This window comes from Maniola jurtina, chromosome 13 (assembly GCF_905333055.1).
Source record: "Maniola jurtina chromosome 13, ilManJurt1.1, whole genome shotgun sequence".
In the NCBI taxonomy this organism is placed as follows: Eukaryota; Metazoa; Arthropoda; class Insecta; order Lepidoptera; family Nymphalidae; genus Maniola; species Maniola jurtina.
In genome coordinates this window covers 5,804,857-5,820,000 of record NC_060041.1, presented here as the reverse complement: position 1 = coordinate 5,820,000, position 15,144 = coordinate 5,804,857, and the positions used below count along the sequence as shown (strand labels likewise).

The 15,144-nt window shown below is 35.5% G+C and overlaps 1 protein-coding gene and 1 long non-coding RNA gene across 2 annotated transcripts; one reads left to right on the top strand and one right to left on the bottom strand.

Annotated features, from left to right (window-relative positions):
- Positions 1-639: 639 nt before the first annotated feature.
- Positions 640-1,056, bottom strand: LOC123871403. The gene is made up of 2 exons (XR_006797265.1): positions 975-1,056; positions 640-758 (listed from the first exon to the last, which is right to left on the bottom strand). It is a non-coding gene; the product is annotated as an uncharacterized LOC123871403 (long non-coding RNA).
- Positions 1,057-2,655: 1,599 nt separating this feature from the next.
- Positions 2,656-9,500, top strand: LOC123871368. Its single transcript, XM_045915144.1, has 3 exons — positions 2,656-3,008; positions 4,257-6,619; positions 8,213-9,500. Exons 2-3 carry the CDS (start codon positions 4,263-4,265, stop codon positions 9,321-9,323), a joined length of 3,468 nt encoding a protein of 1,155 aa, XP_045771100.1. The 5' UTR covers positions 2,656-3,008; positions 4,257-4,262; the 3' UTR covers positions 9,324-9,500.
- The last annotated feature ends 5,644 nt before the right edge of the window (positions 9,501-15,144 follow it).

Below are 15,144 nucleotides of genomic sequence, written 5' to 3'. Positions count from 1 at the left end.
TTCACAGAATAGGTACATCTACTTACCAAATTTCAACAGTATAGGTAGTTCTTATAGTTTCGGAAAAAAGTGGCTGTGACATACGGACAGACAGACGGATAGACATGACGAATCTATAAGGGTTCCGTTTTGCCATTTGGTTACGAAACCCTAAAAAAAATAAGCAAAAAGAGTTACGAAGAACAGAACAGGTCTGTGGGAAGAACCAAAGATCCCTAGCAGATAGCAGAGCTGCTTGTTTGGTATGTTGGCAGTACTGTCTTTATGTTAGTGGAGTGGATGTTGGCTAATATGATCATGTAGATAATCTATGGATGTTGGTATTGAACATGGAGGTTAGAGAGAAGGAGAACGATCGCTGTAGAAAATAGTGTCCCCGAAATACGGACAAAATAAGTGAGGCGCTGCGATCGCTAAGTTGTCTCAATAAAAGCGGGCTGTTGTGCGCTAATTTGAAATGATATATCAACGTTTGCCCATTTTTCCCTCAATACGTTATTCTAAAAGTGAATAAATAAATTTTGAGAATTTCAATAACATGCAAATCTAGTAATTAACCTTAATTTCAACAATTTCTTGAAAGCTTAATAAAGATTGATTTATTTGAAAAAAAAAAACCATGATTAATTAAGCAAATAATAATTTTACACATTCAATATTTCAATGTGCTACTATGAAGATATTACCTTTGGTACTTTAAATAATGATGATTGACGTAAATTGTTTTTCACTCTATTTTTCCGATCAGATGCTACACACTGCCACTTGTACATCCACGCACAATACAATATTTCACCATTTTTTAATGTTTCTTTTCGTCAAAAATTAAAAAATTACGGAGCACGATTATTTTCTCACCGATGCCGCGAAGAAAATTTATACATTATACAACTAACTTCATCTACTTGTACTCATAAACAGGTAACTTCACAGATACTCCTTATCGACGACAGCGCGGCTGGTGGCTGAAAAACGAATTATAAATTCTACCAATTTTCAGGGACAGGCGCGCTAATGCTTTAGCGCGTAGCGATCGTTCTCCTTCTCTCTAACCTCCATGGTATTGAACATTATTGAAGCATGCAATCCACATCATACATTTTCATAATTTTCGTTTTTGTATGGAATCACCGCGGCCTTAAATCGTAGTAGTGAGTGATCATACAGGCTGGTCAAAAAGTCTTTTTTTATTTTTTATGTTATAGTACGGTGGGGCCACTAAAAATTGGGAAATAAAAAAATTTCAAAAGAAAAATAAAACCGACTTCAAAAACCACACACTAAAAAGTAAAAAATATTTTTTGTTTAGCTACACGTATGTACCTAACTACCTAGGTATGAAGTCGGGCGAGCTTCACACTTGGATTTCTAAATTTGTTTTAATATGCTCGCTATAAAATCGCGACTTTTTGATTTTTGACCTTGATTAAAAAAAATCCATACAGGGGAAAGATGGGAAACGTTCAAATTTTATTTATAATTACGTTTTGAACGATTTCATCAATTTTCAGCCATTTTTCAGCTTGTTGTAAAATGTAGCTTCGAATGTCTAAAATAATTGACCGGACTATTGAAAGTTTTTTTTTTCTCTCGTCTGGCTTTACACTGATTAGCCAATGTCAAGTTTGTTCACAAGTTATGGAAACTTATATGTATAAGTATGGACTCCGTCTGTGCCGGCGCCCGCCGACATACATGCGGCGCCATTTAGAGCGCTTCCCAGCCAGTTCCACCACCAATAAACACCAGCAGAACACAAAAACCGGACATATCTCACAAAAAAACACTCCAAAAAAGCACCGCACGCGCGCCAGCAAACGCCACCACCGACGAAGTCCCTATTAAAAGTTAGTATTTAAGTAGTACCCAGTATTTAAATTAGGAACTTAAACATAACTCACCGTACTTAATTAATACCTTCTCCTTATTATAGTAACTAGGCAGCCGCAAAAAATATGTACATAAGCGCCATAAATTGTTACAATCTGATTTAGAATGTACAGGTAAAGCCCTTTCATATGATACCCCACTTGGTATAGTTATCTTACTTTGAAAATTTAAACACATTTTAAATTTTTAATGACGTAACCGCAAATTCACGGTTTTCAAATTTATTCCTTTACTTGTGCTATAACCGACCTAACTTCCTGCCTTTCATGATTCTAGGTCAACCCTATAGGTTTTCTTGACAGCGTGTCTGTCAAGAAAACCTATAGGGTACTTCCCGGACGGACGGACAGACAGACAATAAAGTGATCCTATAAGGATTCCGTTTTTCTTTTTGAGGTACGGAACCCTAAAAACTGGCAAAGGTTTCGATAGCTAGACTAGTAAATTGAAAAAAATATTACTCTTTTTTTCATTCTAGGCAAACATAGGATGCGAGGCAAAATTAGGCAATTTGATGGTACCTAGGTTGTTGGTAGAAAGCAATTTCATTCCTGATTATTTATATCCATGTAGATAATCTGAGATTCCCGCGTCGTCGTGTCCGTTTCCCATTTGCCTGTCGTCTCTCGGAGTCGTAGATATTTAACGCAAAACTTACTTTGATTCTTGTAAATAGAATACATTCTTCGGTGAATTGAACACTGAACTTTTATCGCGTTTTTATCAATACGATATGATTGCGACGGAGTGAGGAACATTTGCTTGATTAAATTGGTTCTGACTCATGGCAAGCCGGTAGTGTATTGTGTTGAACATGAAGTTAAAATATTAGTAATTTTACTAATTTGTTTCGGCCTGAGTCTTTTTGTGGCTGCCGCTGTTCAAAGTCACAGACCTTAGACCAGTGTTGAACTTGTTTACATTTGATTGATTTTTGTCCGAAGTAAATAAATAATAAAAAAATTCTAATTTGTAGATTACTTAGGTACTTTAAGATAGTATCTACCAAATAATATATTATTCTGTGCTATAAGGCACTTATGTGATACATAGGTTATCTATTATTTACCACATCATTTAATGTGCTGCCTAGTTACTATAATAAGGTATTAATTACGGTGAGTTATTATAAATGTTTGTTTATACTTAAGTACCTAGGTGCCTACCTAATTTAAACACCTACGTATCTAAGCACTAATTTTTAAGATGTAAAGCCAGACGAGAGAGAAAAAAAAAGAAAACTTTTAAGATTAAGGTGCAAGCGACTGGCCTGCCCGCGAAATTCATTGGCATAACATGGGCATAACTAAGTAGGTAATTAGGTAGGTAGGCGTTTACTCTTTGTCTGAAATATTTTAGTAGGTAAATACTTAGGAGTTACGTGGTATGCGTAGTGCCTATCTAAACTTTAGGTAAGTAGGTACTTACCTACTCACTCATTATTGCTTTACAAATTGGAATGATAAAATTTTCGTTCCATTGATAATTATTATTGACTAGCAACCCGCCCCGGCTTCGCACGGGTGGACATTTATTTTTTCTATTTTCCGGGATAAAATATAGCCTATGCGGATTCGGAAGAATCCCTCTAAGTAATGGTAAAAGAAATTTTGAAATCGGTCCAGTAGTTTATGAGCCTATTCAATACAAACATACAAAAATACAAAGGTTTCCTCTTTATAATATTAGTATAGATATCCTCTGACTTTATTATAATTTTAATAGGATATATATTAGGTAGGTGAAAAATTGTAAAGGTAGCTTTACGTCTTAGCATTAGTGGCAAAATATTGTGCAACACAGAAAAAAAAATATCCATCATTCATTAGGTTTATGAATCATTAGATACCTATAATTATAGAGTACGCGACAGGTGGGCGGGGCGTCCCCCACACCCGTACTCAAAGTCAAAATCATTTATTCAAAGTAGGTACAATTGCACTCCTTTTGATGGTCAAAATTGTTAAATTTGTACGACATAGTGGTGATAATTAATTACGTAACTTAAAACTAAAGCTATGAGGGTTCCAAACGCGCCCAAGTCTGAGAAGAGCCCACCCCCGCTTACCCGCAGCGCGTTAGTGCGGGGGCTGAGCCGGTGTGCGAGGCGTCCCCACTCCCCACCATGGTTGCCATCTCAACATGTCGCGCACTCCTATACTTATAGTTTGTTGAAATTTGTCGTATGAAAGCATCAATAAAGAATTAGCTACATTCGTAATACATTCTATAAATCAACGTACCTATCAAAGGCTAGCAAAGTACATGGAAAGTACCTAACCTATTAATTAATTACAGTCTGTCTACGAAATAAATAAGTGTTTTTTACAATTTCTTATAATATAATTAATAATTTATTATTTCAGGGCACAATGGCATCACTGATGGCAGGAGACACACTAGGACAAAAGCATCAAAACTACAACAAATTAGTAAATGAAGCAATCAAAAATAATCCAATTGAACATATAACCGCAATAAATTATGAAGAGTCTGATTTGGATAACCTTTACAAAATAGATATAGCATGTAACACCAGAAATGTTGAATATGTTCTTGAAGTTCTCAAATGTGAAGACATGTTATACGTCTCTCGAGTTATTAAGCAATCTTCTTGGTTAATAACCGATCCGCAATATTCATCTTTTATTAATCCTGAATATTTGTACAACAGTCTTTATCCACAGATGACATCTAAAGCTTTCAATAAACTCATTCTGCACATTAGGCTTAACTTAAAAGATGAAAAACGCGTTGAAGACTTTTTCAACTATTACAAAGAAAAAGATTTGCAAAAAGCATTCAAATGGCTACCGGGTTGCTCTAATCCTTTTATTGAAAATATCATTCAGAAACACTTTGAGGATATACCAAACCAAATAGTAAAACGGTTATATAAGAAATCTATAAATTTCCTAAAAATAACAATACAAACCAATAAATCGTATTATAAAATGGACAAGGTATTACTAGGAATGTTTCATCTAAAAAGATATTTTGAAAAATTCATGGATATTTTAGATACAGCTGATATGGATGATATACCACAATTTGGACCGAAATATACAAAAATAATTATGCAGAAAAATCCTGAAAGGATAATGAAAAATCTTGAAAAATATGTAGATAACGTGGACGTTGTCACTTTTGCAAAATTCCTTAAAAAAGAAGAGGCCAAAGACTTTATACTAACCAATATCAAAAATAAGAAAATGCGTTCATGGTTCAACCATAAAAAAATAAAATACTTTCTGAACCGATTGCCAATTGAGGAAAGATTTGACTTTATCAAAAAATATTTCATCGAAAAAACAATTGAAGATGTAAACCTGGAAGATGAGACATGGGATGACATATTAGAATACTGTAGTCCACCTTTAAAAGGAAATGTATCATCATCGAAAAATATATACAGTTGGTACGTATATGCACCATTTATAAAGGCTTTTGGAGATTTGAAACAGTTGATTCGAAGTGAATCAAATCCAAGTGACAGAATACGGATTTTGCGAGTAGCGTTAACATGCGCAGGTAAGGATAGGAAAAATATACTTGCCTTGCTAAAGTTTTACCGTGAAAATCACATCAACGAACCATTCAAGTTTAAAATTCAGTTTGTAAATCATTTGCTTATAAAGACCGATACTCACAAGTATGATAAAGAAGCTTGGGGATATTTAAATGATCTTTTTAATAGCATGGAAGTGTACACTAAATCTGACAAAAATTTACAATTATGTGTAAGATCCATAATTTTACGTAATCTACTTAATGGTGAGAATATTCCTGAAATTATAGAACAGAAATTTGAATTTGAAAATTTGGACGATAAGAATAAGTATAATAAGGAAGAAAGAGAGAAAATATTCTGTTTCTTATACAACTATTTGATTTCAAAATTAAAAAATGATTGTAACACTGAAAAGGAATTTGATGAAACTGTGGAAATTGTCATGAAGGTTTTGAATCTTCTGAAAGATTGGAATAAAGATCTCAAAGACTATTCATTAATTCTACAGAAAATCAAAGATCTTGTTATTGTTAGGAAAGAAAATGGTTGGAATCAATGTCTTTCGGATATATATAATATTAAAAAATCTTGGAGAAAGCTTTTATTAGCAGAATCTATTCTTCTAAACCCCTCTGAAGAAAGTTGCATTAACGCTCTTAAATATGGCCCACAATTATTGGAAATATATAGAAAAGAAATAAACAAATTATGTATAAGTGACAACAAATTTTTTGAAAAATTTCTTAAAAAAATTCGAATTTATTGTCATCAATCTTTGGCAAAATCTTTCAAGAAAACATTTCTGGAAAATCTTAACCAAACAAATGGTGACGTTGCGTTGATTAAAGGACTCTGTATTTTACTTTCACGAAAAGAAATTTTGGATTTAATACAGAAATATGTACCCACAGAAGCTAAAATTGACTGGAGCCAACCTGAAGATTTAGAGTTCTGCCTTCGCAAATATATCGCCAAATGTATGCACTTAGCAAGACCCCATCCTCCCCTTGCCGTGGCTCTAGAGTACGCAAAAGGAGACTTTTTGCAATATGTACTACCATCTTTAAATGCAATACTTTATAACATAAGGTCTACTTATATTTGCGAACATATTCCAGAACTTCTTAATACACCAGTATCCTTACAAAAACACGGCATTCGTGTTGCATTTTCAAAGCTGAAGCATGATGAACTCAAAAATATATTTTCTGATATTTGGAATAGACTACAGGCCCATGTTTAAAAATGGGTGGGTCATATGAACCACCAGGTGACGTATACAGGACGATATAAGAGCATAAAATAATAAGTTTCAGCACTATGCCGTCACTTGTAAGCTGTCCAACAGAGTGCTGGTGAGAATTGAAAAGTGCAGGTAGAGTGAGTACATTTTGGTCATATATTTTTGTACGGCATTTTTACCATCGATAGATCCCTGAAAAATAATAAGAAAGCGCGCAGTGCCGTAAAAAAATGGTGCGCCACAAAGTCAGTAAATGTTTTGATTTTCTGACAATTTCCGGGGTAAATTTGGTCATTTAATTCTGTACGGCACTAGTTTCATACTGTTTCAATACAGCCTCTAATCCATTATTCCGCAACGCCGTACAAAAATCATGCGACAAGGGGAAAAAATTGAGGGTAGCAACCCCCTCTCTTTCCGTGGTCCGGGGGGTGATTTGAAACAACATAAAATTAATTTATTTTGAAAGTGTTTTATGCATAGATAATATTTTTTTACATGCCGTACATTTTCGTTGGTCCAAAGGTTTGTAGGGGATGTGGATATTATATACACACCCGTTCACTTCAGTTAGACGGCATAGTGATTTTATCATATTATCAATTGTTCTCTTCAAAAATATGTTAATGCCGTACAGTATCAGATGGCCATAAAGTACTACCCTTAAAATGGTAGCGTCATTTTCATCAGCCTAAAAGATATGGTCTGCATTAAAATGTACGGCATAATTTTTTCCTAATTTATTTATCTTAATACTATTTAAAACAAGGGAAAAGCGTAGAAAATTGCTATATTTTATTAATCTATGAATATTTAAACTTTTGCAATAATTTGAAAAATTTCAGTTTTTGTATTTATCTATAATTTTTTTTAGAACAGTTTCTTTTGAACGGCAATACTATATAACAATAGTATTTTACACTATCATGTTAAAAAAAAAGTTGCCGTACAGAGTCAAATGATTTTACAGCTTTAAAAATTAAGTATACCATGAAATTAAGATAATTATTGATACACATTCAAATGAACACTAATTTTTTTACGGCATTATTTTTAATAGTACTTTTGAGTGCTAGATAATGTTTTGGAACCAAAGCCGTACTTTCTCAAATCACCCCCCGGACCACGGAAAGAGAGAGGGTTGCTACCCTCAATTTTTTCCCCTTGTCGCATGATTTTTGTACGGCGTTGCGGAATAATGGATTAGAGGCTGTATTGAAACAGTATGAAACTAGTGCCGTACAGAATTAAATGACCAAATTTACCCCGGAAATTGTCAGAAAATCAAAACATTTACTGACTTTGTGGCGCACCATTTTTTTACGGCACTGCGCGCTTTCTTATTATTTTTCATGGATCTATCGATGGTAAAAATGCCGTACAAAAATATATGACCAAAATGTACTCACTCTACCTGCACTTTTCAATTCTCACCAGCACTCTGTTGGACAGCTTACAAGTGACGGCATAGTGCTGAAACTTATTATTTTATGCTCTTATATCGTCCTGTATACGTCACCTGGTGGTTCATATGACCCACCCATTTTTAAACATGGGCCTGTAGTCTAGAAGACTAGTAAGAATAATACCATTCGAGCTGATATCTTTTGTCAGACTTATAAGATGCTTTGCAAAGAAACTGATAAAGCAGTTATTTTAGAAATATGGCAGTTGTTGAGTATATGTATTGATAAACTAAATTTCGATGAAAATAAAAAAATATACATGACTCTTAGCAAAGCTGATAATGTGCCACTATCGGTTAGAGCAGCGTTCTGGATGAAGAGTTATGAATTTCTAAAAAAATTACCGCCTCAAACAAATTGTAATCGTTTTATCGATGATTTACACAGGCAAATAGAAGACATATTGGAGTTTTTAGAAATTGATTTTATGGCAAAAATATATTTTGAAAATTTTGTAAAAAAGTTTAGCACACAACAATACGATCACTCCCGTCAGCTATCTATGTATATGCTGTCCGCAAAGACTGAAAAAGCTCAAAATGAGCGGTACGAAAAAATTCTTCTACCTCTTCTAGAAAAAGCTCTTTCTATGTGGGATAAGCGACACGAGAATGTTTACTACACAAGATATAATTTACGAGATATATTTGCGTATATGTCCAGAGAATTTGAAGACATTGTTTTAAATAAGAAAGTGATTTTTCCTATCGCTATGTATACTGCGGCATTGAAGAAACTTGAAAATAGTCTGTCGGTAAAAGAAAACTATATTCTTTTAACCAAAGTAAAATTGTCGTTAGGATACATACAAATTTTACATGATCTAAAAATTAACAAAGATGTAGGGTGTTCTGATTCCACAGAAAACGTTGGCCAGGACCAGGAAGATAAATGGAAAAACGTGCACACCGCTGCAGCCCCAATTTTTGGCAGGTTGTGTTTAAATTGCTTAAAGGAAGATGTCGCGAAATATTTTCCTTCGATATATATCATTTTTGCAGATGTTTTGGATGCTGTACTCAATTGGTATGTTGGGTCTGGGAGTTATCAAATGAATAAATTGAGTTTATTTAAAGTTTTTGTTGAAAGCAAAGATTTCATTAAAGGATACTTGTTAGTGATGAAGTTAATGCCAAGTTATTATTTATACGACGACGATGAAAGGGCTACATCCTTCGGAAGAAGTCGCGATGCATTATTGGCTTTTCTGTAAGGATTTTTAAGCATTTGTTAAAATCTACTTTTTTTTAAAACAATAATTTTGAATGTTTATTTGAAATTTGTACATATTTATAAACTACGAGAACTTATTTATTAAAAATGTACCTAACGCTTAGAATTAATTACATACACTGCAATAAACTGTTTCTTATATCTACTGACAGACAAATTAAAAGTGAGTTTTATTTATTGTGTAAACCTAAAACAAAAAACTATTACAAAATGATGTACCTAACATAAGCTTAGTCATAAACCGTACTCAGTAGTAGACGGGCATCGAAGGAGTAATAGAGGGCCCCGTTGGCACCCTGGAGTATGGCACACAAAAAAAGCTTGACCCTTTTGACCATCTTTGAAAAACACGACATGGTACATGGTACATGGTAATGTACATCGTATATATTTTTTAGTTTTATCATTCTCTTATTTTAGAAGTTACAAGGGGGAGAGACATCAGACACTTCCAAAGTGGTAAAATGTGCCCCATTTTACCACTTTGGAAGTGTCTCTGGCACAAACTATTCAGTTTAGAAAAAAATACTATAGTGCGTTTCATAGAAAAGTAATTATGGCGTTATGTTGGCTCCTCTGTCTGTTGGGTGGTCATTGCAGTGCCGGTCCTATTAACATTTTAACCTGGTGCGAGGACTAAAAATGGCGCCCCTCTAAATAAAAAAAATGTTTAAGCTGTTGCTTATCTTCCACCAGAAAAAACAGTGGCTTCTGATTATTCTGCTGCCAAAAGTTTAACCAGTTTGTGCGAATACCTACCTATATAGTAGGGGAGCCCACGATGCTAAATGGGGATTTACTCGAGCGTCATAGAGACCTATTGGGTTGTAAAGCTTAGATAATAAGAAGAAAAAAATGTTATATAATGTATCCCTTTTCATCGGTGGGGAGAGCGGCTATAGCCTTCCAAATATGTAAAAAAAACTGTGGCGTGGACATACTCGAGCGCGTCAGAAATTGATAGCATCCAATGTCCTACGTATTTTTAATAATGTACGTATGTTAATCTGATCGTTTGCATGGTGGTGGTGGTCGTACGTAAGGGTTGAAAATGCAAAAAAAAAAAATTTATCGAGCGCGTCAGATTTTCTAAGGGGGTGTTAAGAGAACCTAAAAAAAGCATAAATTCAATAATCTGACGATTTCGATGTGACGCAAACTCGCGGCCATTATTATAATGTGCAAAAAAAAAATCGCCATTTTGACATAATCGAGCGCGTCAGATTAAGATACATATAGTTCATCTTTATATCCTAGACGTTGCTGTATCATAATCTGACGATTATCTAGAGCAGTCTTTCCCAACGTGGGCGATAACGCCCCCTTGTGGGCGCTGCAGGCCTAAAGGGGGGCGGTAAGAGACCCAGAAAAAAAAGGGGGCATTGTGTAGGGCTTTGGGGTCGATTTATAATTTCATCTACCTAGCTAGGAAGACTCTTAGACACCGACTGAGCTCTCGACTCTCGACTACATCTTGTGAACATCAACTAATATTAATTAAGATATAGCTCAAACTCGGTTTTTTTTTTTGGTTCTACGTAAGACAACATTTGGTTGTTAGAAACTTAAGTGAACGACTATTTCAATCACTGCAATATGTCATCAAAGCAGTCAATAAAATCCGTTGCAGCTCTTTGAATGATAGATTATTTCATCAGCTTTGTGTTACTAATGACGAAGATTTCAACCGTTTGTTGCTTCATACTGAAGTTCGTTGGCTGTCAAGAGGCAATTGTCTGATTCGATTTTACAACCTGTTTGACTCTATGATAGAGTTCTTGGAAACTAAAGATACAGAACTGCGCAACAAGCTCATAACATCAAAGAATGATATAGCTTACATGACAGACCTGTATAAAATGTTCAACGACATGAACCTCCAACTGCAAGGCGATGAACTAAATTTAATTAAAACAAAAAATGTCGTTGCTGCTTTTGCAGCCAAACTGCTTCTGCACAGACAGAATATGGGCAGACGTGAGCTTCACAATTTTCCGAATTTATCAGTATACTGCAGTAACGACGACTTGTTTGCCTACTGCCAACATTTGGAAAACCTCCACATTGACTTCACCAAACGATACCAGGACATTTTAAACTTGGAAATACCAGACTGGGTGTTGGATCCGTTTTCAAATGTCAACACAGCAATGTCACCTCAGCTGGAAGAAGAACTTATAGAATTGACAACAAACGAAGAAATAAAAATCAAGTTCAAAAATGGATATCAAGAATTTTGGCCTCAAAAACCGATCCCGCAATTGTACCCTGTTGTACCGAACGTGGCGACTTGCGGCCGTTTTTGAGTAAATTGGAACCTGATATCAACAAACTTATTGAACAGCATCAGATTCAACCTTCACATTAGTTTTTATATATGAATTGATTATGTTTGTTTTATTTTCAATAAAAGATACTGTGACCGAATACTATAAATTTGCGTTTCAATAATCAGTTATAAGTACTTAGCGGTTTTTAAGTATGTTTAAAAAGGGGGGGCGTTAAAAAATAATTTATTCTTAAAGTGGGCAGTAGACAAAAAAGGTTGGGAACCCCTGATCTAGAGGGATTCACTTAATCTGACGAAAAAAATCTGGGTATCGGTTGGCCCTGTAGGCCAGCCTCATAACTTCCCGCTGTTTTCGACCTCTAAGAGCTCAAAAACATCAGTATGAATACATTTTATAAAATACATACATATACATTCAATACTCTATCTATAATATATACAAGCGAAAGGTCTCTGACGTACTTACTTACTGATTAAACACGGGATCTTAAAAACTATTGTACGTTTAAAGCTTATAATTTAGCAATAGGTAGTTGATAGTTAAGAGATGTCAGCTAAGAAAGGATATTTGGAAATTCCACCCCTAAGGGGGTAAAATAGGGGTTGGAAGTTTATATGAAATTCCTTTGTTTTTGGAGTCAGAGACAGATTGATAATAATAAATAAAAAAACATGTACATCAAAGTTTTTTTGAATATTACCTTTTAAGGGTGGTAAAATAGGGGATGATAGTTTTTGCTGAATTTTTTATTATTACTTGAAATTTTGAAAATAGGTTTCTTTAGGGTTTAGGTATCAGGTTAGAAATTTTTTAATCCAAATCTACCCCAAAGGGGGTAAAATAGGGGTTTGAAGTTTGTTTGTATGTTTTTTTAATTTAGAAAAAATCGACAACACGAAAATCGACAATTAGGCTATAAAAATGTCAGAATAGCATCCTAGTACTTTTAAACATCGACATAATGATCGCATCACGCAGCTGCACGCATTAAACTTTATCGACGAATTTTTGTTACTTCGGCTTGTGGAAATCGTCAGAGTCAGTTGTGAGAATCGTCAGATGTTTCCGTTATCCTTGAATTATTTCCTTCAAAAAAAAAAAATGAACCACGCTGGAGAACCCCCAAAATTTATTGTTTTTTTTTTTCTATTTTTGTGGTTCACAGAATACAAAACAGTGGAAAATAACAACCGGAAAACAGTGGCTGTGGGACAGGCAGACAGACATGTCGAATCTATAAGGGTTCCGTTTTTGCTATTTGGCTACGGAACCCTAAAAAATAAGCAAAAAGAGTTACGAAGAACAGAACAGGTCTGTGGGAAGAACCTATATATATATAACCTAATAGCAGAGCTGCTTGTTTGGTAATATTGGCAGTACTGTCTTTATGTCAGTGGAGCAACAGTGGAGTGTTATGATCACAGAGTACTTTTTACATGGTTATTATGTTGGCTAATATAGTAGATCCTAGCATGTCTCTGAGTAGATCATGTAGATAATCTATGGATGTTGGTATTGAAGCATGCAATCCACATCATACATTTTCATAATTTTCGTTTTTGTATGGAAGCACCGCGGCCTAGTGACTATACAGGCTGGTCAAAAAGTTTTTATTTTTATTTTTTTTATTTTTTATGTATGTTCCCCGATTACTCAAAGACCCCTGGACCGATTTAGAAATTATTTTTTTGTTCGAAAGGGTATACTGTGCAGGTGGTCCCATATAAATTTGGTGAAGATCTGATGAATATCTTCGGAGATGGAGAACAGAACTCCTCAATGGATAAGAGCAAATTGCTCGCGATCAGTGTAATAGCTTAGTAAACAGTAGGGTTTTAACTGGGCATAGCATATTATAGTACAGTGGGGCCACTAAAAATTGTGAAATAAAAAATTTTCTAAAGAAAAATAAAACCGACTTCAAAAACCACAAACACTAAAAAGTAAAAAATAATTTTTGTTTAGCTACACGTAGCTACAAGTGTGAAGCTCGCCCGACTTCATACCTTACCTAGGTATGAAGTCGGGCGAGCTTCACACTTGGATTTGTAATTTTGTTTTAATATGCTATAAAATCGCTAATTTTTTTGGACCTTTGACCTTGCATTAAAAAAAAATCCATACAGGGGAAAGATGGGGAACTTTCAAATTTTATTTATAATTACATTTTGAGCGATTTCATCAATTTTCAGCTTGTTGTAAATTTATGTAGCTTCGAATGTCTAAATTGACCGGACTATTAAAAGTTAATATTTACATAGCCTACCCAGTATGTATTTAAATTAGGAACTTAAACATAACTCACCGTACTTAATTAATACCTTCTCCTTATTATATTAACTAGCCTAAATCTGTTTTAGAATGTTACAGCCTACAGGTAAAGCCCTTTCATATGATACCCCACTTGGTATAGTTATCTTACTGTACGGGAGCTGTGTCTGTGTGCTCGGTAGCGCCAGCTGGGCCGACGGTTACGCGTTGAAACTTCTATATGATAAAAGCTCTGTCGATGCGATTGAGAGAAGTGACTTCTTGACTCCTCCTTGACTTTCCAATTAAGCTACCTGTGCTGCCATCTAGGCCGCGGGTCGTGAGTTATCAGGCTGGGGTTCATGTATCGAGCTTCGTGGGATAGCACCGCTACAACACAGACCACCCAATGGGCGTCCTTTACCTCGTGAGCTTCTGCAGTCACCCGTACCAGCGCAATTTGCTGGTGAAGATGATGACGACGAGGACGACGCAAGCATTACTGGACCTGACAATACCCCCGTGCGCGATGGCGAGTCCATCGCCCACAGTACGGGGGCCCTGGATCCAACACACATCCGAGACCTCGAGGCCCAAAGCCAAGAAAGCAGGCCTTAGCCGATAACGGCTTAAAGGACGTTACCGGGGAAGTGTTCTTCCCCGCGCCACACCCGGGCAAGGAGGCCGCGCCTCGAGGCCCGTACCCCCGTCTTGACCTAGGTCAGATGGAGAAGACCCCGCTGCGCTGCGTATCGAGCGTTGTTGACTGATTGAGTTTAGAAGCGACACCTTGTGAATGTGGTAACCGCTACATTACTTTGAAAAAACATATGTTAATTTTTTTAATGACGTAACCGCAAATTCACGGTTTTCGAATTTATTCCATTGTGCTATAATACCTACCTGCCAAATTTCATGATTCTAGGAAGAGTCCTAGAATCATGAAATTTGGCAGGTTGACCTAGAGAGGTCAATGGGAAGTAGGTACCATATAGGTTTTCTTGACAGACACGACGGACGGACGGACAGACAGACAGACAAACAACAAAGTGATCCTATAAGGGGTTCGTTTTTCCTTTTGAGGTACGGAACCCTAAAATCTGGACTAGTAAATTGAAAAAATATTACTCTTTTTTTTCATTCTAGGCAAACATAGGATGCGAGGCAAAATTAGGCAATTTGATGGTACCTAGGTTGGTGGTAGAAAGCAATTTGGATCATTCCTGGATAATTTATATCCATGTAGATAATCTGAGATTC

Coding starts and splice junctions, on each gene's coding strand:
- LOC123871368 (XM_045915144.1), top strand. CDS start 4,263: ATGGCATCACTGATGGCAGGAGACACACTAGGACAAAAGCATCAAAAC. Junction 6,620..8,212: donor AATATATTTTCTGATATTTG/GAATAGACTACA, acceptor GCCTGTAGTCTA/GAAGACTAGTAAGAATAATA.